The sequence below is a fragment of the Pinus tabuliformis genome, chromosome 7, assembly GCF_031772625.1.
Source record: "Pinus tabuliformis cultivar Carrire ecotype Pingquan chromosome 7, CPIR1, whole genome shotgun sequence".
Taxonomy (NCBI): Eukaryota; Viridiplantae; Streptophyta; class Pinopsida; order Pinales; family Pinaceae; genus Pinus; species Pinus tabuliformis.
The window spans coordinates 795565202-795590136 of record NC_142293.1 but is presented as its reverse complement, the minus strand read 5'-3'; the positions used below and the strand labels follow the sequence as shown (position 1 = coordinate 795590136).

At 37.1% G+C, this 24935-nt stretch overlaps 1 protein-coding gene and 1 pseudogene across 1 annotated transcript; both read right to left on the bottom strand.

Annotated features, from left to right (window-relative positions):
- Nucleotides 1–330: 330 nt before the first annotated feature.
- Nucleotides 331–966, bottom strand: LOC149249971 (uncharacterized; annotated as a pseudogene).
- A 5087-nt stretch (nucleotides 967–6053) lies between these two features.
- On the bottom strand, nucleotides 6054–7409 carry LOC149249970 (putative pectate lyase 20). The gene is made up of 2 exons (XM_089456361.1): nucleotides 6526–7409; nucleotides 6054–6429 (listed from the first exon to the last, which is right to left on the bottom strand). Exons 1-2 carry the CDS (start codon nucleotides 6880–6882, stop codon nucleotides 6322–6324), a joined length of 465 nt encoding a protein of 154 aa, XP_089312487.1. The 5' UTR covers nucleotides 6883–7409; the 3' UTR covers nucleotides 6054–6321.
- Nucleotides 7410–24935: the final 17526 nt, after the last annotated feature.

Genomic DNA, 24935 nt, shown 5'->3' with positions numbered 1-24935 from the left:
TGCATGTGTGAGTGGGGACGGAGGGTAGGGTGTGGGGTTAAAAATATCTTGCCATGCCACAGAGTGCACAGCAGAACTCGGAAGTGAAAAGAAGGCAACTCAACAGATATTTGGAAAAAGTAGTCACACTTCAAATCAACAATTGAAAGTGTCTCACTTGATCAAACAAAGGAGGGTAAAAGTGTTGACAATTGTTGATGCATAGGATATAACCAAATCCATCGTTATAATTAAGTAGTGGTACGTAGATCCAGCACGGGTTAATGAAAAAGAAAAACCACTTATTCGTTTCTATATTCCTTGTATTGAAGAATTTCATTAATAAAGTAATTAACTTGTGCCTCTGTCAAGCATCTCCCGGTATTGCAGCAAAGACATCCTACTCTACATCTTCAGTTGCTCTTAGAATTTAGCAATGAATTCCTCAGCATGCCTGTCAACCTGATGGTCATTATCTTCACTGAACGAGTTCGAGATCCTTCAACACATCAGAGACAACAAAGGGCTCAACCTCTGAAGTGCAGGCAGCTTTTTATGATCAAGGTAATCCTTGCTGAAGTATTCATTATTGTGATCTAACTTGGGAAGAACAATAGTGTTAGGCTCTGCCTTTTCTTCAAATTTATGTGGATGAATGCATGGAAAGTGAAGCATATGTGTGGGAATGTAGTGATGTTTTCTCTTGGCCATGTTGAAGATGGCAAGGCTGTTGCTGTAGGAGAATTCATATTCTTAAAGACCAAAGCCACTGTAGTTGCTACTGTCTTTGGAATGGTGGAACACCAAATTCCTCAAGCTTTTGCCATAGACTTTGCCTCTCTCCATCATCAGATGCATGTCCATGAGCATCTTGCGCTTGGAGGTGAGGCCTTTTCTGATCATGAAGAAAGCTATCCGCACAAATCTCCAAAGACCCTTTGATGAAACATGATTTACACCAGAATGGATATTCTCCATTTCTTGCAATTTCTGATCAAACCTCACAAGGTCTGATACTCACAAAAAGAAAAAAAAAACCAATCTGATCAAATTCTATTAAAAAACCAGGAGGAGGCTTGAACAATACAAAGGCTTGCAATGCCTGCGAGATGTGAAACCTCAGAAGGTGAGCCGATGAAAGGGCATGGAATGCCTCTAGCTTATATTTAATAGTGAAGGAATGAAGTAATGATAGAGGAATTGATAATGGGGAATTTGCAAAGAAGTCTTGAGCCAGCTTGATTGGTTCATCGCTAGTGTCATACCGAGCAAGTAGGTAACCAACTTCAAAATAAAAAAATTCGGAAACAATGTGCACATGGTAATGGAGGCTAAAACTGTTTGATCACAACTAGGGTTAGACATTATTAAACTTGTGGGGAAGTTTCATCCACATAAAATGGACATTAAAAATTTTACGGTTAAGAGTTGTCAAACACGTATTGAAGGTTGTCAACTCTACTTTACTGGCACATGCCTCTTTGTTGAAATTACCAAATCAGTTTTTTTTTGCTATGCACTACTATAGTCTCCTCCCTATAGGAAAACAATAACATGCCAATCAAACATCCATTTCCTTTCAAACAGAGTGACCACTATGGTAATGGATCTGTCACTGTAATAAAAAACATATAGGAATGTCCTGCACTCTTCTCTTTTTGGCATTTTGTCAGTGTCTTATAAGGCTATACAAACATGGGCGACATTGACTAGAGGTTTAATTTAATATCAAATTCCACTTTAATCTCACATAAGTTGGGAGACGCCTATCACTGTTATGACAACACAATGACACTAGTAACTTGAGTGAGACATCGTCCAAACTTTTCATATAATCATATCATTTTGCACGTTATAGGGGGGCACTACTAGATCATTCTAGCGTTATGTAATCCAGCAAAGTGATAAAATTTCGTGCCTACCAGTCAGTCATGCATATATCAATTTTTATGTGGACCCATTGATTCACATACCAATGATGCTCATAGTGTCACTGTAAATCTCGTGCTCACCTATTTCACATGAAACATTGGGAGTATGTCAATAAGGTGTTTTCCTTGTGATAGCTATCTTTGTGATTGGACTCCTAGAAAGGGTGGTTGAATGGCAAAGTCATCGAAGGGCTCAACCTCTGAAGAGTAGGCAGCTTGTTATGATCAAGGCAATCCTTGTTGAAGTATTCATTGCTGTGATCCAACTTGGGAAGAACAATAGTGTTAGGCTCTTCCCTTTCTTCAAATTGATGTGGATGAATGCTTGGAAAGTGAAGCATATGTGTGGGAAAGTAGTGATGTTTTATCTTGGCCATGTTGAAGATGGCAGGGTTGTTGCTACAAGAGAATTCGTATTCTTGAAGCCCAAAGCCACTTTGGTTTCTATTGTCTTTGGAATGGTGGAACACCAAATTCCTCAAGCTTTTGCCATAGACTTTGCCTCTCTCCATCATCAGATGCATGTCCATGATCATCTTGCGCTTAGAGGTGAGGCCTTTTCTGATCATGAAGAAAGCTATCTGCACAAATATCCAAAGACATGAAACATGATTTACACCAAAATGGATATTCTCCATTTCTTGCAATTTCTAATCAAACCTCACAAGTTCTGATACTCACAAAAAAAAAAAAACCAATCTGATCAAATTCTATTAAAAAACCAGGAGGAGGATTGAAAAATACAAAGGCTTGCAATGCCTGCGAGATGTGAAACCTGAGAAGGTGAGCCGGTGAAAGGGCATGGAATGCCTCTAGCTTATATTTAATAGTGAAGGAATGAAGTAATGACAGAGGAATTGATAATGGGAAATTTGCAAAGAAGAAGTCCTGAGCCAGCTTGATTGGTTCATCGCTAGTGTGGTACCGAGCAAGTAGGTAACCCACTTCAAAATAAAAAAATTCGAAAACGATGCACACATGGTAATGGAGGCTAAAACTGTTTGATCACAGCTAGGGTTAGACATTATTAAACTTGTGGGGAAGTTTCATCCACATAAAATGGACATTAAAAATTTTACGATTAAGAGTTGTCAAACACATATTGAAGGCTGTCAACTCTACTTTACTGGCACATGCCTCTTTGTTGAAAGTACCAAATCAGTTTTTTTTCGCTATGCACTACTATAGTCTCCTCCCTACAGGAAAACAATAACACGCCAATCAAACATCCATTTCCTTTCAAACAGAGTGACCACTATGGTAATGGATCTGTCACTGTAATAAAAAACATATAGGAATGTCCTGCACTCTTCTCTTTTTGGCATTTTGTCAGTGTCTTATAAGGCTATACAAACATGGGTGACATTGACTAGAGGTTTAATTTAATATCAAAGTCCACTTTAATCTCACATAAGTGGGGAGACGCCTGTCACTGTTATGACAACACAATGACACTAGTAACTTGAGTGAGACATCGTCCAAACTTTTCATGTAATCATATCGTTTTGCACATTATAGGGGGGCACTACTAGATCATTCTAGCATTATGTAATCCAGCAAAGTGATAAAATTTCATGCCTACCAGTCGGTCATGCATATATCAATTTTTATGTGGACCCATTGATTCACATACCAATGGTGCTCATAGTGTCACTGTAAACCTCGTGCTCACCTATTTCACATGAAACATTGGGAGTACGTCGATAAGGTGTTTTCCTTGTGATAGCTATCTTTGTGATTGGACTCCTAGAAAAGGGTGGTTGAATGGAAAAGTCATCAATGTTTATTATGTTTTCCTTATGTTAGGCATCTCCATGTACAAATCACAAACCTCTTGATACACTAAAAATGAATTCATGAATGGTTAGAGAAATGGTATAAAGAAGGAAAAACAATTATGTTAAACAAGAGAGGCTTACATTGTCTTCTTTATTTATAATATTTTGAATGCAAGAAATTATTCTTATACCGCAGATAATACCCATGTGCTCATACCTGAAGTGGAAAGTCTGCTTAACGAATCTGCTTGAAATACATGTTTAAAGCACCATCCACATCTTTACTCTTGGTACTCTTTCAGGTATCAAGAGTTCCAAAGACTTACCAAATACAAAGGAAAGGTTGTCATTGTGTCAACACAAAAACAAAGGAAAGACTGTCAGCACAAAAACAAAGACTTTCAACACAAAATCCATTTAGTGTTAGATCAATATAATGAATACCTCTGCCAGATGCAACACTCTAGACGTGTGACCTGTAAAGCTATCTTATCTTAACCATATATGGATATTTCCATAAGGTCAGCTGGTTTTGGCTAAATCAATGTGAGCAGATAATACCCTTGTGCTCATTCCTGAAGGAGGACAATCTGCTTAACGGATATGCGTGAGATACATGTTAAAAGCACCAGCCACATCTTTACGCTTTTTCCTCTTTAAGGTATCAGGAGCTCCAAAGACTTGCCAAAACCTAAGAGTCTCATCTCCTGCAGCCAATGCAACGGTGTACCCATCTGGACTCTGAAAATACAAAACAAAAGAAAGACTGTTAGCAAAAAGGCTAAGACTGTCAACACAAACCCATTTAGCGATAGATCAATAGAATCAATACCTCTACCTATTTGAATTGCAGGGGATGTAACAATTTATTCCTATAACAAAATCATTATGGTACAGAGTATATTTGCTACTCTTACATGAGAAGATTACCCTTTCCATGTCAGACTTGTACATGTCCAGAACAACATCTCCATGTACAAATCACAAACCTCTTGATACACTAAAAATGAATTCATGAATGGTTAGAGAAATGGTATAAAAAGGAAAAAAAGTTATGTTAAACAAGAGAGGCTTACAGTGTCTTCTTTATTTATAATATTTGAATGCAAGAAATTATTCTTATACCACAGATAATACCCATGTGCTCATACCTGAAGTGGTAAATCTTCTTAACGAATCTGCTTGAAATACATGTTTAATGCGCCATCCGCATCTTTACTCTTGGTACTCTTTAAGGTATCAAGAGCTCCAAAGACTTACCAAATACAAAGGAAATGGTGTCATTGTGTCAACACAAAAACAAAGGAAATACTGTCAGCAAAAAAACAAAGACTTTCAACACAAAATCCATTTAGCGTTAGATCAATACAATGAATACCTTTGCCAGATGCATCACTCTAGACGTGTGACCTATAAAGCTATCTTATCTTAACCATATATGGATATTTCCATAAGTTTAGTTGGTTCTGGCTAAATCAATGTGAGGAGATAATACCCTTATGCTCATTCCTGAAAGAGGACAATCTGCTTAGCGGATATGCGTGAGATACATGTTAAAAGCACCAGTCGCATCTTTACTCTTTGTCCTCTTTAAGGTATTAGGAGCTCCAAAGACTTGCCAAAACCTAAGAGTCTCATCTCTTGCAGCCAATGCAACAGTGTACCCATCTGGACTCTGAAAATACAAAACAAAAGAAAGACTGTCAGCAAAAAGGCTAAGATTGTCAGCACAAACCCATTTAATGATAGATCAATAGAATGAATACCTCTGCCTATTTGAATTGCAAGGAATGTAACAATTTATTCCTACAACAAAATCATTATGGTACAAAGTATATTCGCTACTCTTACCTGAGAAGATTACCCTTTCCATGTTAGACTTGTACATGTCCAGAACAACATCTCCATGTACAAATCACAAACCTCTTGATACACTAAAAATGAATTCATGAATGGTTAGAGAAATGGTATAAAGAAGGAAAAACAGTTATGTTAAACAAGAGAGGCTTACAGTGTCTTCTTTATTTATAAAATTTTGAATGCAAGAAATTATTCTTATACCACAGATAATACCCATGTGCTCATACCTGAAGCGGTAAATATGCTTAACGAATCTGCTTGAAATACATGTTTAAAGCACCAGTTGATATGTAGTATGCTTTCCAACCAGAAAGCAATAAAAGAGCTAGAAAGTACTGAATATCTATGTCCTCTTACATACTTAAACCAATTCCCCAAAATATTCAGATGAAGACAAGTTGTCTAAAGTCGTCCCTAGTGCATACAAAAGGCTAGGAAATCTTGACCAGACTTTACTTGAAGCATACAATTTTTGGATGTCTAGAATAGTATGTTAAAAATTCACTACATGGAAATATATTCACTTCAAAACAAATTCACTTCAAAGCAGAAATTAAGTTTCTACAACATGAATAGCATGAACATGGTGAAGAATGTGAAGTCCATTGTCCACTTCTTCCCTCTCTACTGCTCCAAAGATGACCAGACGTTGTGAAATGCACCATTCCATTCCTAATATGATCAATGTAACCTTGTGAAATCCTTCTGCAATTATGGCAATACCATGACATCACAGAGATTCAGAGAGGTTGCTTTCATGTGGGGAAGAGAGTTTAACTAGGCATCCTCTGGATAAGGCCTTCACCAAAGTAATGAAAGGCGATCATTACTTGAATTATTACATATTGAACATAGCTGTCGCTGTGACCCAGAAGCATGACCTGCATAGAAATTACCATTTCAGCTTTTTGTCTGTGACAGAGATTAATAGATAGAACTGTAAATTCGTTGAAAGGAATCCAATGGCAGTATGAGACCTCGTTATGGTGAGTGAAGTAATTATTTGATATGGTGATGGCAGTGGATCCCATAATTGCATCGATTAGGCCGTCGTTACAGTTGGAAAGAGAACAGTGGTCTATCCAGATATAGCATCCTCCAAAAATTGAAATGCCATCGCCATCTGCCAGCGTTCTCCAACCATAATGCTCAGGGAAATCCCTCACCAAGGCATTGCCTGTTTGAATGTGGTCGTGGATGCTGATACCATGAATAATGATGTTGGTTACATACTGTATCGTTATGCAGGCACCGTGGGCATGGACATCGACACGTCTGCCATCAATGGTCTTGAAACTATTCATGATGAGCTCTTCTTTGTGCTGAATGACCATGTCACTCTCAAATATGATCTAGAGCGGCTCGTCTTGAATAACAGCGTAGCAGAGAGTACCAGGTCTAGGATTCACAGCATCGTTGTCACTGGAATAGGTTACTACATAGTATTGACTACCCTTTCCTCCCATGGTATTCCGGCCAATAGCACAATCTGCAAGCTTTTGCCTGTTCATTTGCCAATTTGGATTACAGCGCCAGCAATCATCTTTTGGATTACCGGTTCCACAGGACAAATAGGTCAGCTGTCTTCAAGAATCATTGATACTTCTGCATCACACGCCATTCCCATGCATAAAATCAGTAAAATTTCATAAGAAATACTCTGCATTTTAGATACTCAATTGCAATCAATTAGTATAGATGTCATTCTCATCGTTTTCAAATATATAGCTGGAGATTGAAAAAATTTAAATGGGGCACTTACTTATGGACCGATTTAACTACTTGTTCAGGACTCTGTACTGAAAAAGAAGAATTGCGTTTCTGTTGTCGTGTCTGCTCTATTTCTTGTATAGTGGGGTGCCCTCTAGGGAAACCCATGGTGTTGTCCACAATTCAGTGAGTTTTTACTGCGGAACAATTTGGAGCCAGGATTTGAAGGCAGACTATTACCGCAAGTAGAAATAGAGAATATAACTGACTTTGGATAGTCATTTTCATCCTAGAAACTCAAGAAATCGTAGCTCTGAATGCAGAAAAATTCTGCACCCTGTTTATCTCTGAGAAATAATCCCACAAAGAAGTATCTTTCTTCTAAAGATTCTGCACCCTGTTTATCTCTGAGAAATAATGCCACAAGGAAGTATCTTTCTTCTATACTCGCAGCAGTTCTCTAGAGCTACAACAACTGTGGATTCTGAAAACATGAAAATGGCTAGAGATTCAAAAATACCAGTGTTCTGCCAACGGGGGAGAATCTGAAATTCAAGGATGTGTGTTGCTGTAAGTGTGGAACAGTGTCCTTATCTACAATGTTGGTATACTGGTCTTGAATTGAGATTGGGATTTGGGATTTATGTTTCCTTTTATAATTTGCACAAAGCTCTGCAGATTAATTGTATTAAATGATGTTAATGTCTGGTCGGTCCGTAAGCCCATTAAATTAAAATGGAAAAAATTGATGCTAATAGAAAAAAGACCTAAAGTAGCATCCCAGAATTTTTTAACCAGCCAGAGGTTTATGCCTCCATAACCTTTTTAATCCTTTCCAGCTTACTAAAGCTGGGATGGAGATGTTTCTCTCGTAATACTGTAACCATTCTCTTGGCACCCAGTGAGAAGAGCAGGGAAAGACCATTGTGGCAACTAATGCTCTGGGAAGAAATCAGTATTTAGAGGAAAAGGTATTTCTTACTGGTTACTTCTTGAAAGTTTTCATGGGTAGGTTTCTTAATATTCTAGTCAATAGTTCTAGCACCAACTTGCCGATCTTTCAATCTTTCGGATGCTTGAATTGTATACCGAGGGACCAATATAGAGATAGAATAGCAGTTTCAGAGTCAGATAGGCTGCCTACAGAGTTTAGAGACACACTCATGCGGTTATTCTTTAGTTCACAGCGAGGTCATCGCTGATCTGATTCTGAGGCATCAAATTTGCGTGAAATATATTCTACTTACAAGAAACATATAAGAAACGTTGTATCTGTTTTTGGGTGCTTGTTTCTGTGAGAAATGGGTTTGGTTTCTCGATAAACATGATCCTTGATATGCAGGCACAAAGAAACCATGAAAAGAAAACCAGACTTGGGGCTTGGAGCTGCCCTTTTATCTCTGATTTGGCCCACTGTCAAATCACAGAACTAGGGCCCAAGAACTAGCCCTCTTGACTGCCCTTTTACTCCTCCAAAAGTCAATTTTTAGGGCATAAAATGTACAACCCTCTTGTTGTGACAAATCTGCCACTTGTCCACAACACTTAGGGCCACCCAAATAGCCACTAACAGTCCAACCACTGTACTTAGTATGCTTCAAAACTTTCCAAAAACAGACCTACAAGCCCTCTGTAACCCTCTTGTTGTGACAAATCTACCACTTTTCCACAACACTTAGGATTACCCTAACAGCCACTAACAGTCCTCTAAGCACTGTACTTAGGTTGTTTCAAAACTTTCCAAAAATAGACCTACAATCCCTAGCAAAACATCAACATGAAAGACATACAACATACCTCTCTAGGACGTCATCATCTGCCCTAAAATACTTGGACCTGTGCACAATATCTTCTAAGGTTTTTGACCCTACCTAGGGCTTCCTGTAAAAGCTACAGTGCTGCCCCAACTCGGCCTAACAGTCCTCAAACACCTATGCAAATCCTCCTCTAGAAGCCCTCTACTCCTGTGCTACAACTCAACCTTTATATCAGAGCTGTTCGAGGGTTGTGTTGCAATACACAGAAGATATTTCCACAGAGAAATTACACCTCAACACATGCACATAATCTGCCTCTCCAACTTGGCTAGGCCCAATCCAAACACAAGAAAGATGGGCCCATAGCTCTTGAAAACATTTTGGACTAGAACAATGCATCAAAATGAGTGGGCCCATAGCTCTTGAAAACACTGAAATAGAGGAGGGAGGGCCAATGATAGACCATAGCAATGCTTCAAAACAAATGAGCCTGCTATTTTTGAAAACAATTGAAATAGAGGGAAGATGATGGCGGTGATATTAACGTGTGCATCTACTAAACATACTGCACTTATATCAATCTTTGAGTTGAGACTTGAGAGGTTGTCTGGTTGGCATCGTTTGGATGAACTACACACAGAAACAGTTACACAATTTGGAAGAGTAGGTTCTTCTCACCAAAACATGTAATGATTTGGATAAGTAGTCGATCATAAAAGGACTAATTCATAAATCCTTTAAACTAGGCCTTTTAAAATGACCATATCAAATCATCAAAATTTAATAGGCATGAATGAGATAGAGAATATTTGAATTCATCCAATTATAATATTCTATGGTTGCTCTCAGGATGAAGCCAATCACAGATCATTCTCAACAAATGTGTCTATCAGTTTTTTGTTTGAAAGGTAAATTAATGATGGATTAATGGAGTGAGTGGGGTCTAGGACTCAGCCAAATTAGCTTTTAATTGCTTTCAGATACCTTTCTGGTGGTCATTCTGGTTCTCTCTGGGACTGGCACTGGCAGATCAGGGTGTTTTTGTTTGTTTGTGGTGTGTGTGAAAAGGGTATAAGGTTGGGGTTTGAGGTTTTGAGGCCTTACACTGCAAGTTCTAGAAGATTGGGCACTATATAGATCTTTTGAGATAATTTAGATTACTACAAAACTAAAGATTTTGCGGTGTATAGAGAGCTGAATTTTTGCATCTAGAATTCAGGGATTGAGGTGAGTGGACTGCAATATTGTGCGGTAGTCTCATAAGGTGAAGAAAAAAGAAAACACATCTAATGAGGGATTTTGGCATCTGTTATCTCAGGGTACAACAATGTAATATTTCCCTTTTGGAAAAAACAATTCTCTGCCCCTGGATTTGCTGTGGTTCACTGTGTTTGTCTTTAATGAGTTTCGTTAAATAGTTTAGGAGCATATGGTTGTAGGTACATTTTCTTCATTTAATTTAAAATGCATTACTAGAGCACTCGCAAGGCACTCCCACACTCTACTAAATAGCAAGATAAGCTTCAGATTTAAACTTCAACAATGAGTACACATTCAATGGTTACCATTCCATGCAAATTAAGCATTTTACACAGTGGTGAGTCTATGAACCAACACAACACCCCAAATGTGTTGTAGGTGTTTCTTTAGTAATTCATTGCCAAACAAACCAATACCATGCATAAATGGGAAATAAAGAATTTCAACATGCTAATCTGATGTGTATTGATCTGGAGTTGCATTATACACTGATATCATATTTGAGTAAAAACAGAGCTTGCATTTCACTTTATAACCATGCATAAATCGGAAATAAAGAATATCAACATGCTAATCTGATGTATATTGATCTGGAGCTGCATTATAGACTGATATCAGATTTGAGTACAAACAGAGTTTGCATTTAACTCAGCGATATAGACACAATAAATGAGATAAAGGGAACCTAAAATACATGGCAAAATTCCAAGGCAGCAAGCAGTCTTGTTCTTTATGCAAACCTGTGTGAAAAGTGGAAGAATTCCTTCAACCTTCTGTCACTTCCCTGTGTAAATATCAGTCCGCCTTTGAGATAGTTCCTACAATCCTATAGGAATGAATACGCTGCCCAGAACTCAGTTTCAATCCATGAAATGATGGCATACACAATCAGCAGTAGTGGTACAAATAGCGGGTGCTTGGCTTCCAATATTCACTGAAATATCCCCTTGGAATCATGGTTTTGCTCCTTGTTTTTGCACAGGTCACACATCCAACTAAATGGATGCCTCCAGCAAGGTAACAAGGTCACTAGAGGCCCCACACAGTTGTGAAACTCTTGCCTCTTGCCTCGAGATAATCTCTAAAAAAAATTTGATCTGGTCATGACTGTAAATGTGTGACAGTGAGGCCTTTCTTGAGGCAAATGCAACCATTGAAATTGCCCAAATAATTCCTCCACAACTTCAGATTTTTGGCACAGGCAATGGTTCTCTTAAGGAAGAATTAGAACTGTTGATGTGAGATGTTGAGGTGAACTAAGCCGGGGACTTTGAATGGTGGAAATCCCTTGCCAATGGGGCCTTGCACTAGTAAGTGGAGGTGTCTTTATGGTCACCTATTTGAGCAAACATTGCATCATAGATCTACCATTGTATGTGTTTATTGGTAACTCGACACCCCAATTGCTAAGATAATTTGGAAAAAGGTGGTGATCAATGTCATAGATTTGAGATGATCAATCTCATAAGACCAAACACCTATGGGTTGGATAGCAAAACAAAGTAGCAAGTAACCTCAACAATCTTTATATAGACAAAGAAATCTCCTCTGATTGTCATGGAAGACAATTCATTGAAAATGAAGTGTTTCACCATGTTTATATATTGAGGGCCTCAACCACATACACAAATGATCCAAATCATGTGGAAATTTAATAAAAATTCCATGTATTCCTATCAAGTTAAGAATATCAACTTATGGATTTGCACGAACAAGCTTTACCACAGGACTAGTCTTCTTGATATCATTGACGCGTGGATTGCAAATATAGCCTAAGGAAACATATTTTAATTTACAATGTCAATAAATGCTTTAGACATCCTTATCCTGCAGGATATCCTCTGCAGCTTATTATTACTTTCTTTTCTCCCCTTGCCTTTCCTAAATCATAATTATGACTTCACGGATGAATCAAAACTTGATTCTAGTTGGCATGCCCTTCAAACTGTAGGAAAATAGGATCCACAAAAGGTGGAGAGAGAAAATAAAAGAAATATCTTAGTATTAATATTGCAACAATATATTTTTCATGCACAATGAATCACAATAGATGATGTTAAATCACTCAAACATTGTGGCATAAACATTAATGATTCTCAATGATAAAGTAATTGAATGTTGTCACTCCAATAGTCTTTTTAAACTTAAAATAACATATTTTATTTTTACCTAGATTTTACTTCCACCTCAATACAAAATTTTGAAGTTCTACATTTGAGAATTCTGCTAAAAATGTAGAAACTAAATTCTTCACCATGTTCATGCTATTCATGGACTTTTTAAAACAAATTCACTTCAAAGCAGAAATTAAGTTGTTCATGTAATTATAAAGAAACAGAACCAGACACGGCTCAGGAAATTGTTGATTCTTCAAACAGTTTTGAAGGCAGTATTGATGTGTTCGCTAGTTCGGGAATGCCTTGACTCTGTTCTAGTTCCCCTAATATTAATATTAATGATGTGTTCCCTTTGCTATAATGATTTCAATACTCTGTTAAACAAGCCCAACCTTACCGACAGTAATGATGTGTTCCTTTTTTAGGTATGGATGAATCTGTTCTTGAAAAAGCAGTCACGGCTAAGGAGACTGTTCAAAATAAAATCAATTCTTAAGACAGTACTGATTTGTTCCCTTGTTCAGGTATTATTCTTCAAGAAAAAATATGGGTTTCCTCTATATTTATAGTAATGATGTGTTTTCTCCACATTTATAAGTGTTTTTACTCCATGAAACACAACCCAGTCACTAAATCTGTGCTTGAGCATTGATTAATTGTTAGAGTATGGGTAATCTCCACTTGAGACCACATGGCAACCCACTACCTTTATGTCTCCGTATACATAAAGGTGTGCTACCTTAGAAGAGCACCAATATGCAATAAAGAACCCTGAAATATGCTTGGAAAATGAAAAGACATAAAATAATGTAGAGTACTGGTGGCAGAGAAGGTATAAAAACCCAGAATTATGTTTAACCCTCGAATATAGTTAACCACACATGGAATAAGTGAATTCAAATGAATGCCAATGCAGTGAATTCCCATGAGCTCTGGTTTCATCAATTCATGAGTAAATTTTGGTGTGGGATTAAACCGAATAATGCCAATTTCATGCCTCATAATTCTCAAAGACCCAAGCTACAAATATCATGGCTTGGTATTATACCTATGCGCAGATTTGTGGAGATTTGAGATGTTCAGAGGAGAATCAATCATATTTCCATAACACCCCTCTAGAACATATTTCATGCTAACGAATTAGAGTATAGTGCTAAACACATGATCACATATCCAAGCAAAAGATCATCCTAGTGCATCTCCTAGAATGGTAGATATCAAGTGACTCAAAGTGGCCATTTATTGCACAGAAGTTGAAATATATAACAATGAGCAAATGGGGCATGCATTTTCATAAAAGGATGACCTCATTTCTCAAAACACACCCAAAGGAACTAGGATTGTTACAATGTTGTATGTTGGGTTAGGGTGCAACACTATCATGTTATAAGACACAATTGCATATAAAAGGTTATACTCCATGGGATACATAAAGAAAATTCCTTTTCTTGTCTTAATTAGAAAGGAGACAGTTTTTCATTGATAAGAAAGAATTGTTATTTAGAAAGGAGGCATCATCCAATGAAGTTAGAGATGGTGAAGAATGCACCATACAGTACATTTCAGCTACTTCTGTTCAGGAAAATCCCATCTCACTTGTTAATAATGAAACTCATGAGTATGGGTTTAAGAATTCAGATGCAATTGAAAGATATCAAGATCATGTAGTTGAAAAAGAAGAGCAAATTGAACAAGTTTACAAAAGTGAAACTCACGATGATGAAGAACGAAAATCACATAAGAATTATAACAGTAGCCAAAATGATGGTTGTCTCATGTTGTCTAATGCAGTTTCTTTGAAATTTGGAGATCATAAACTCATTCATTCATCATATGATGAACCTCAAGAAGCTTATGAGAATATTCGAGTTTGAGATGTTGGTCTGCAACCTCATAAGTCAGCTATTGAGGATGAAGTTCATGAAGACAAATTTCATTATTCAGAGTCTAGATAATGACAAGCAGTTTTATGGCCTTGATGAATTGTATGGTTTGAAAGTGGACAATGTCTGTAGTATGTATGAGCCAGTGCCTAGTGTTTCCCAGCATGCACGTGAATCATCTCATTACAAGGTTGATTGGATTCATGTCTACACACAAATAGAGAGCGATACTTCAAAGTAGAAATTTAGTTGTTCATGTAATTATAAAGAAACAGAACCAGACACGGCTCAGGAAATTGTTGATTCTTCAAACAGTTTTGAAGGCAGTATTGATGTGTTCGCTAGTTCGGGAATGCCTTGACTCTATTCTAGTTCCCCTAGTATTAATATTAATGATGTGTTCCCTTTGCTATAATGATTTCAATACTCCATTAAACAAGCCCAACCTTACCGACAGTAATGATGTGTTCCTTGTTCAGTTATGGATGAATCTGTTCTTGAAAAAGCAGTCATGGCTGAGGAGACTGTTCAAAATAAAATCAATTCTTAAGATAGTACCAATTTGTTCCCTTGTTCAAGTATTATTCTTCAAGAAAAAATATGGGTTTCCTCTGTATTTATAGTAATGATGTGTTTTCTCCACATTTATAAGTGTTTTTACTCCATGAAACACAACCCAGCCACTAATGATCTGTTGCAATAATTCTAGAACAAATTAAATGAGCCAAGCTTCCAGATAATAATGATATGTTCCCTTGTTCAGGTATAATTGATTCTATTCTTGAAACAGAAGAAACATTTCAATCGATTTTGTAGACTATAACAATGTGTTCCCTCATCAAGGTATGTATGATTTTGTGAAGCTCAAGCCGATGAAGAATGCAGTAAAGAGTATCTTCAGGAAAATCCCATATCACTTGTTAATGATGAAGGTTTAGAGGATGAATTGAATGATTCAAAAACCACTGAAGGGTATCAGGTCTCTGTAGTTGAAAACGAAGAGCAAATTGAACAGTTTTCCAAGAGTGAAACTCAGAATGCTCAAGAAACTGTATCTCCTAAGAACTACAATGAGGAAGCTCGAGAGGCTGTGAAGGATGAAGCTCATGAAATCAAGTCTTATTTTTCAAACAAAAGCAAAGTGTGTTTTGGACTTGATGAGTTCAATGGTCCTCAAAAGGAGGAAGATGAAAACCAATAGATTTATGAGAATGAAGCTTATGAAGGTGAACCAATGGATTGTGGCAACACTCCAGAATTAAAAAATAAGCTTCAATTTGATGCAGACAATTTGAATGGTGCTCACCAATTCGAACTCCTGCCAAAGGCTTTGTCTCTAGAAAATCTGTCACAGCTGGAATCATATAGTGAAGGTCAAGAGCCTGGGGAATGCAGTGAAGAGGAGCTTTTAGTTCTAAATGATGTTCAGAAATGTCACATCTCACTGGTTAATGGTGAAGCTCAAGAAGATAAATTGAGTGATCCCAAAACTAAAGAAGGATATCATGACTCTATATATCAAAGAGAGGAGCATTATGAACTTGCTTCAACGGCTGAAGCTCAGGATGTTGAAGAAACCATCTTTCACAAGCAAAATGATGGTTTTCCTGATGCAGTTTGGCTGAAAGTGAAAAATCCTGAACAGGTACATAAGTCCAATGAACTTCAAGTAACATATGAGAACATTTATGCTTCAGAGGATGAAGTGCATCAAGGCAACTTTTCAGACAATGGAAATGAGTTTTATAACCTCAATGAGTTGTATGGTTCAACTCCTCAAAAGGAGGAAGATGTAGTTGAGTAGATCACCAAGAATGTTCACATTCCCTTAACAGATGGTGATCAAGTGGAACATGGATCTTACAATGTAGCTATGGAAAAAAACGAAGTTGAAGATGAAGCATATAAGGAAAGCATTAGTATTGTTGATGGCATAACTGATGCAAGTCAAATTAAAGAAAAATTGTTTGATATGGACAACCATGGAAAACATGAGGGATTCATTGCCCCTAACAAAATTGAGGGAAAAGAGGATGAGCAGGAAGAAAAATCTATACAGAATGGAGCTGAAGAGACACAAGAATTCAAAGTTGGACAAAATATACAACTTGTGAAAGTAGACACAGTGGCCAGCAACCAGGAACCTTCTAACATGGATACTCCATTGAAGATGCCTATCCTTACAGATGGCCTTGATATATCTCCTTGCTTGAATTCTTTGTTTGGATTGGACATTAGTGATCCATTAGATATGCCCAAGATTATGGAGAGTAATGATGCATTATTTTGTTAAGGTATAGCTAATTCTCTTATAGAAAATATCTCAGAGATTATTACAAAAGCTGCATGCAAATAGGAACTTTACCAATTGGATAATCTTTTGAAGATCCATGAGGTTACAGAGGGATATAATATAGATGTGGAAGAGAATGAAGTTGAATATGGAGCATGCCAGGAAAGCATTTTTATTTTTGATGGCATAATTGATGCAAGTCCAATTAGAGAACAATTTTTTGATATGGACAACAACGAAAAACATGATTGATTCATTGACCCTGCCAAAATTAAGGGAAACAATGGCCAGGAAGCTGGAGAGACCCAAAATTTCAAAGTTGTAGAAAATATAAAGATTGTGGTGAGAAAGCAGGAACCTTCCCAATTTGATACTCCGTTGAGTATCCCTGAGGTTATGGAGGGATATAATATACCTCCTTGTTTAAGCACCTGATTTGGCCTGGACTCCAGTATTCCATCCAAAAGTTCAGGAACTTAGAAAAAGTTACAATATATCCCCTTGTTTAAGTATGAATGAATCTCTTCTAGAAGACAAGGATGTGTGCAATTAGCAACTTTCCTTGGATAATCCATTGAAGAGGCTTGAACATGCCGAGGGACTAGAATATGATACCCTAGTGAAAAATCTTGAGCTTATAGAAATTGATGTGATATCAGAGACTGGATATTTGTCACTGCATGTCCCACTTGGAGACCATGTGTGTGTCATGGAGAAGAATGCTGCGGTTTTGGATGGGATAGATCATTCTAAAAGTATTCTCCTCACATAAAATCCTGTAGAATCTAGAGAAGTAGCTCAGGGTTATACTATTTTGGATGATATGAATGTTCCTAGTAAAGGGGATTCAAGAAGAACCAAACTTGTAGACAGAATACTGACTTTGAGCAATAGATTAGAAAATTTGCCATTGGACTTACAAGGACCATTCCCTATATTGTTGATAAAGAAAATTTCCATATTATATGTGATTTTATCTTGCTGGTAAAAGAAAGTTGTGTGTGATATGGACCTATTTCATGCTAAAGAATTAGAGTCTAGTGCCAAACACATGATCACATATCCAAGCAAAAGATCATCCCAGTGCATCTCCTAGAATGGTAGATATCAAGTGACACAATGTGGCCATTTATTTCACGGAAGTTGAATTATATAGCAATGAGCCAATGGGGAGTGCATTTTCATAAAAGGATGACCTCATTTCTCAAAACACACCCAAAGGAACTAGGATTGTTACAGTGTTGTATGTTGGGTTAGGGTGCAACACTATCATGTTATAAGACACAATTGCATATAAAAGGTTATACTCCATTATTAATTTAAATTGTGATGCTAATTTACAACTAATTATTGAATTTTTTGCATTACAACACTAAAAAGAAAATATAATTGAGTGAAAAAAGTAGAACCAACATCACAAGAAAAACCCAATTTGGTATGGTGTCCTCTTGAAGAAACCGCCCATGTGAAATGTGAGGAATATCAAGAGAGGATGAATGTAGAAAAACCCTAAATCTTGCATAAATGGTGAGGATCCTAAAGTAGAAACACTCCTAAATCTTGCAGAAATAGTGAGGATCCTAAAAGAAATACTCTAAAGCTACATGATAGATAATGAAAGGATAATCCAAGAGAGGGAAAGACAGATAGAATTGAATGCATTGTTGCTAGAAAATCTATCTGAAATTCAGAAGCAATTGCAACAAAGACCTAATGAAACCAATGATTAATTTCAAAGATAAAGATTCGTTGAGAGGTTAAAAAACACATATTATCTACAAATAAAATGAGGAAAATCACCTCCATAAAAATACACCATGCTAAAAGGATAGATACATCTAGTAGAAAATCATTATTTGATTTGTCTAAGGTTGGGATAGTCAATTCATATGAGCTTCTTGGAAATGGTTCCACGGGTGAATTACATAAGAAAAATAAAAATAAGCATTCTTGAACAAAACTTCCTTGAAGGAGAATAGATTCTGTTGGGCCCCTATAATACTAGTGATTACCCCATTACTATTGTAGTTATACCCCTTATTAATATTGTTGTGCCCCTATTGCCCCCATATTGTTATTACTGTGCCCCATAGAATCCCTCTATTGTTATTTTTGTGGCTTTATATTATTATTGTTAGGTCGGTTGGATTATATTGTGACTCCTTAGACTCCTATATATAGAAAAGAGGTTTTGTCATTTGAATCATCCAAGAATTGTTCATTTATGTAATGTAAAGGAGGTTGCCCCCTCGAAGAGGCTGAATTCTAAGGCGTTGATCTATCTTTCCTATCTTTCTTGAGTTGGTTTCATAACATTTGATATCAGAGCTTTGGATTATAGGGTTTCGCTGCTCCAAACAGGTCATCGTGGAATTTTTTCTATAACTTTTTTTCTGTGACGTTTCAAAAGTCGCAATAAAAACCCATTTGAGAAGAAATTGTGCTGAAACTTGGTTCCTGTTGGGTCCCTATAATACTAGTGATTACCCCATTACTATTGTAGTTATACCCCTTATTTATATTTTTGTGCCCCTATTACCCCCATATTGTTATTTCTGTGCCCCATAGAATCCCTCTATTGTTATTTTTGTGGCTTTATATTATTATTGTTAGGTCGGCTGGATTATATTGTGACTCCTTAGACTCCTATATATAGAAAGGAGGTTTTGTCATTTGAATCATCCAAGAATTGTTCATTTATGTAATGTAAAGGAAGTTTCCCCCTCGAAAAGGCTGAATTCTAAGGCGTTGATCTATCTTTTCTATCTTTTCTTGAGCTGGTTTCATAACATTTGGTATCAGAGCTTTGGATTCTAGGGTTTCGCTGCTCCAAACAGGTCATCGTGGCATTTTCGCTATAAAATATTTTCTGTGACATTTCAGGAGTCACAAAAAAAGCTCATTTGAGAAGAAATCACGTTGAACCTTGGGTCCGAATTTCAAAGATTTTTGCGCGATATTTGCGGAGATATGATCTGAGGAAGTTGGTCTTTTTGCAGACTCATGGTCATAACTTTCTCTCTAGGAATCAGATTGAAATTTCGTAAAACGTTACAGAAAGAGGATGGACTGTAGTTTCTTGTATATCATTTTCAGAACCAAATATCGAAAATTGTACACGTGGCACTTCATACAACTTCGCTCTTCTGGAAAGGTCTATAATTAGGTCATCTTGGGAGATTGTGTATAACTCTTTCTTGGAGAATCCAATTTGGATCAGACTGGTGGCATTGGAAAGAGGACACAGAGGGCTACTACAGATCACAATTTTAGAACTTAAAGATCCGAAAGTACAAAGTTACAGCCGCTTCAAGGTCAAGCTCCTAAAATCAAGAAAAAGCAAGATGAGGAAGTTTGATGGCAAGGATCCGGTAAATTGGATACTTCAGATGGAGCAATATTTTGATCTACATGGTGTACAACTGTTACAAAAGGTATGTATTGCATCTTCATATTTAGAACCATATCAATTTTTATGGTACAAAGGGATTTGTTCTCGTAAACAACTTGTTACGTGGTCAATTTTCATGGAGGAAATGATAGCACATTATGAGGATACAAAGCGCAACACCTTCTTTAGAGCAACACCACAACAACTGGAAAGAGTAAAAGGGCTTTGTGACATAGTGGAAAGCAAAATTACGGAAACCAGGAAGTGTACCCCTCACAACTATAAAGATGGAAGTGTTGTTTCTCCTAGCCTTCCACAACCTACAAGGGTTACACCACAACAATTGGAAGAAAAAAAGAGAAAAAGGGCTTTGTTACAATTGTGATAGCAAATGCACTAAAGGTCATAAGTGTGCTGAGAAGAAATTATTTTACATAGAATATGAAGAGGAGGAATAAAAGGATCAAGAAACAACAAAAGAAGAAGATATACAGCAGGACCCCACCCCAGAGAAAGAAGAAACGAATCAGACCATATCTTGTAAAGCATTGGAAAGAATTACCACTCCTCAAACTCTCAAGAGAGAAGGACATATCAAGAAGAAAAAGGTGCAAGAAGTGAAAGATCACATCGAGAAAGAAGAAATGAATCCAACCATATCTTGTAATTCATTGTTCGAAATTACCACTCCTCAAACTATCAAGATAGAAGGACATATAAAGAAGAAAAATGTTCAAGAAGTGAAAGATCACATCGAGCATCAAGAAATGAATCCGACCATATCTTGTAAAGGATTGGAAGAAATTACCACTCCTCAAACTCTAGAGATAGAAGGACATATCAAGAAGAAAAAGGTTCAAGCAGTGAAGGATCATATCGAGCATCAACAACAAGTTCTCCAACTTTTAAAGGATAACGCCACTTCGGTGCAAAATCAAACGAAACAACAGGTAGATCAACATCGTAGTGAAAAATGTTTTGATGTAGGTGATTGGGTATTTTTATTACTACATCTCAAGCAAGCTATTTATGAGAAGGAAATGTTGGCAATACTACATGCACTTAAAAAATGGCGACCTTACCGAATGGGAAGACTCTTCAAGGATGAGGATGTGGAAGCATTGTTTTGTGCTGTTTATATTATCCAACCAGATTGGATAAACGAAGCAAGGGATGAATGGAAGAACGACGAAGAAGTATGGCCACTTATTCAAAAGTTGCAAAATCTCCCAATTCAAACAATATTGACAGAACTTGACGAGGAAGGAAAAATTATATTGGAACCGGAAGCATTCACAGAAACAAGAACTCGACAGCTACGAAATCGTTCAATTTCAGAGTATCTTATCAAGTGGAAGAACTTATCCGCTGAAGATTCCACATGGGAGGATGAGAATTTTATGTAGAAGTATCCAGAACTACTCAAGCGTTGAGGACAACACTTTTTTGAAGGAGAGGGGCATGTTGGGTCCCTATAATACTAGTGATTACCCCATTACTATTGTAGTTATACCCCTTATTTATATTGTTGTGCCCCTATTACCCCCATATTGTTATTTATGTGCCCCATAGAATCCCTCTATTGTTATTTTTGTGGCTTTATATTATTATTGTTAGGTCGGCTGGATTATATTGTGACTCCTTAGACTCCTATATATAGAAAGGAGGTTTTGTCATTTGAATCATCCAAGAATTGTTCATTTATGTAATGTAAAGGAGGTTGCCCCCTCGAAGAGGCTGAATTCTAAGGCGTTGATCTATCTTTTCTATCTTTTCTTGAGCTGGTTTCATAACAGTTCCGAATTTCAAAGGATTTCGCGTGATATTTGCTGAGATATGATCTGAGGAAGTTGGTCTTTTTGCAGACTCCCGAATTACATTCAAAACAGGTGACCTGGGGAAAATCATCATAAATTTCTCTCTGGGGATCGGATTGAAATTTCGTAAGGAGGTACAGAAAGAGGACGGAATGTAGTTTCTTGTATGCATGTTTTAGATCCAAAGGTCAAAACAGTGACTCGTGGCACGTCGTACAAGTTCGCTCTACTAAACTAGTCTATAAGCAAGTCACTGTGGGAGATTTCACATAACTCTTCCTTGGAGAATCTAATTTGGGTCAGACTTGTGGCATTGGAAAGAGGACACAGAGGGATACTACAGCTCACAAACTAAGAACTAGATGATTGGAAAGTACAGAGATACATCAGAGGCAATATCGAGCTCCTACAAAGTGAAAAAAGGTGTGTAGATTTTCTTAAATTTTTGCTTAAGCTTGGTTTGAAAATTTATTTTGAAGGAATTCAAAGGGCATAGTAGAGCATTATTATCGGTAACTGATGCCCCGAGGAAAGAAAATGCAAACACCTAGTAAGGAACCTGAAAGCTCTAGCATGACTCATGAAGAAGAGGAAGAAATGCAACATGATATATCAAAATTACAAGACCAAGTGCAACAATTGTCCCTTGCACAAAAAGGAACAGAATCTAAGATGGATGATTTAAAGAAAGATGTAGAAACTAAGATGGATGGTTTAAAGAAAGGTGTAGAAGCTAAGATGGACTGTTTAAATAAAGGCGTAGAAGCTAAGATGATTGACGTGGAAGATAAGATGGATGATTTGAAGATAGATTTGAAGATAGACATGGACGAATTGAAGTTAAATATGAATACGTTGCTACAAGAAATGGTCCCTAAGGGTGAAAGGGTACTAAAGGAAACTCATGATGAGAACAAAAGAAAGGTTAATCATGATTCCATAGACGCTAATGTTGGATCGAAGACTCACCATATTCCAAAAATCGATATGAGGAAGTTTGATGGCAAGGATCCTGCCACATGGATATTACAGATGGAGCAATTCTTCGATCTCAATAATGTGCAAAACACACAAAAGGTACGTATGGAAACTTTATATTTGGAACCAAATCAGTTTGTATGGTATCAATGGCTTTGCTCTCGTAAACCATTTATCACTTGGGCAATTTTTACGGAAGAATTGATATCACATTATGAGGATACAAAAAGCAACACTTATTTTAGCCAATTGATAATTCTCAAACAAAAGGGTTCAATAATGGAGCACATTGAGGAGTTCCAAAAATTGAACATAAGGGTAAAAGATACTCCAGAGGAGCATAGGATTGATGTGTTCATAGGGTCTTTAAAGGATAATATCCAACATGATGTTCGCCTTTGGGAACCTGATTCATTAGAGAAGGCATTCAGGTTAGCAAGAAAAATGGAAAGCAAAATTATGGCAACCAGGAAGCATACCACTCAAAACTATAAAGACGGAAGTTTTGTTGCCCCTAGTCTTCCACAACCTATAAGGTTGACACCACAACAATTGGAAGAAAAAAGAGTAAAAGGGCTTTGTTACAGTTGTGATAGCAAATACACTAAAGGTCATAAGTGTGCTGAGAAGAAATTATTCTACATAGATTGTGAAGAGGAAGAAGAAAAGGAGCAAGAAAGGTCAAAAGAAGAGGATATACTCCAGGAACAAAGCCTAGATGAAGAAACAATAAATCCGACCATATCTTGTAATGCATTGGCGGGAATTACCACTCCTCAAACCATCAAGATAGAAGGACAAATCAAGAAGAAAAAGGTAATAGTGTTGATTGATTCAGGAAGCACCCACAATTTTATTCATTGTAAGGTAGAAAAAGAATTGAATTGCTTCCTATATCCAACACTAGAGTGTCAAGTGATGATTGCAAATGGAGGAACAATAAATTGCTTTGGAAAGTGCCATAATATCATGCTATCCATGGGAGAATATGTATTGACTAGCCCAATGCTTTCCATTCCAACGGGAGGTGTTGATGTTGTACTAGGAGTGCAATGGCTACAATCCCTGGGTACAATAGCTTTTAATTTTCAAGAACTTTTCATCAAATTTTCTACGGAAGGAAAGGAAGTTGAATTAAGGGGTATTGCAGGGAAACCAGGAAAGGTAATCAGCTCTAATAGTGTGACAAAGCTTCTAAAAAAGGAGCAAAGAGGTGTAATTGCACAATTATGCTCGCTAGATGTTTCCACATCGAAATCATTTATTTCTCCAGATCTCCAAAAAGTCCTTGACAATCATTCCAAGGTATTTGAGACTCCCAAAGGTCTCCCACCTATGCGTGATCATGATCATGCTATTCATCTTATTCCAGGAAGTGTTCCTCCAAACATCAGGTCGTACAGATATCCCTATGTCCAAAAGAGTGAAATTTAACGTATGGTTGCAGAAACGCTAAAGGCTGGTATAATTCAACCGAGTCAAATTTCTTTCTCTGCTCCAGTAGTATTGGTGCACAAGAAGGATGGATCATGGCGCATGTGTCCGGATTACAGGGAGCTCAACAAGCTCACTATTAAAGATAAGTTCCCCATTCCTGTCAGATGAATTACTGGATGAATTGCATGGATCAATTTACTTCACCAAGTTGGATCTTCGTTCAGGATATCATCAAATCAGAATGAAGACTGAAGACATTCCGAAAACAACATTTAGAACTCATGAGGGTCATTATGAATTTTTGGTCATGCCTTTTGGCCTTACCAATGCACCTTCAACATTTCAAGGTTTGATGAATTCAATTTTCAAACCATTCCTTAGAAAATTTGTGTTAGTATTTTTTGATGATATAATAATCTACAGCAAGTCTTGGAAGGATCATGTTGAACATGTCGACAAAGTGCTACAACTATTGATGGAGATACAATTATATGCAGAAAGATCCAAATGTTTCTTTGGAGTCTAGGAGGTGGAATATTTGGGTCATATTGTATCTCATGAAGGAGTTAAGGTAGACCATAGCAAAATTAAAGCCATTAAGGAATGGAAAATCCCCACACCCATAAAGCATCTGCGAGGATTTCTCGGGTTGACAGGGTATTATCACAAGTTTGTTAAGAATTATGGGAGAATAGAAGCACCTCTAACAACATTATTGAAGAAAGATGCATTTTCATGGACTCC

Bases quoted from the DNA above. Each gene is read 5' to 3' on its own strand.
- LOC149249970 (XM_089456361.1), bottom strand. From the start codon at position 6,882: ATGGTCATTCAGCACAAAGAAGAGCTCATCATGAATAGTTTCAAGACC. The intron at 6,430-6,525 runs GTCTCATACTGC...ATTTCTATGCAG, and splicing joins ACTTCACTCACCATAACGAG to GTCATGCTTCTGGGTCACAG.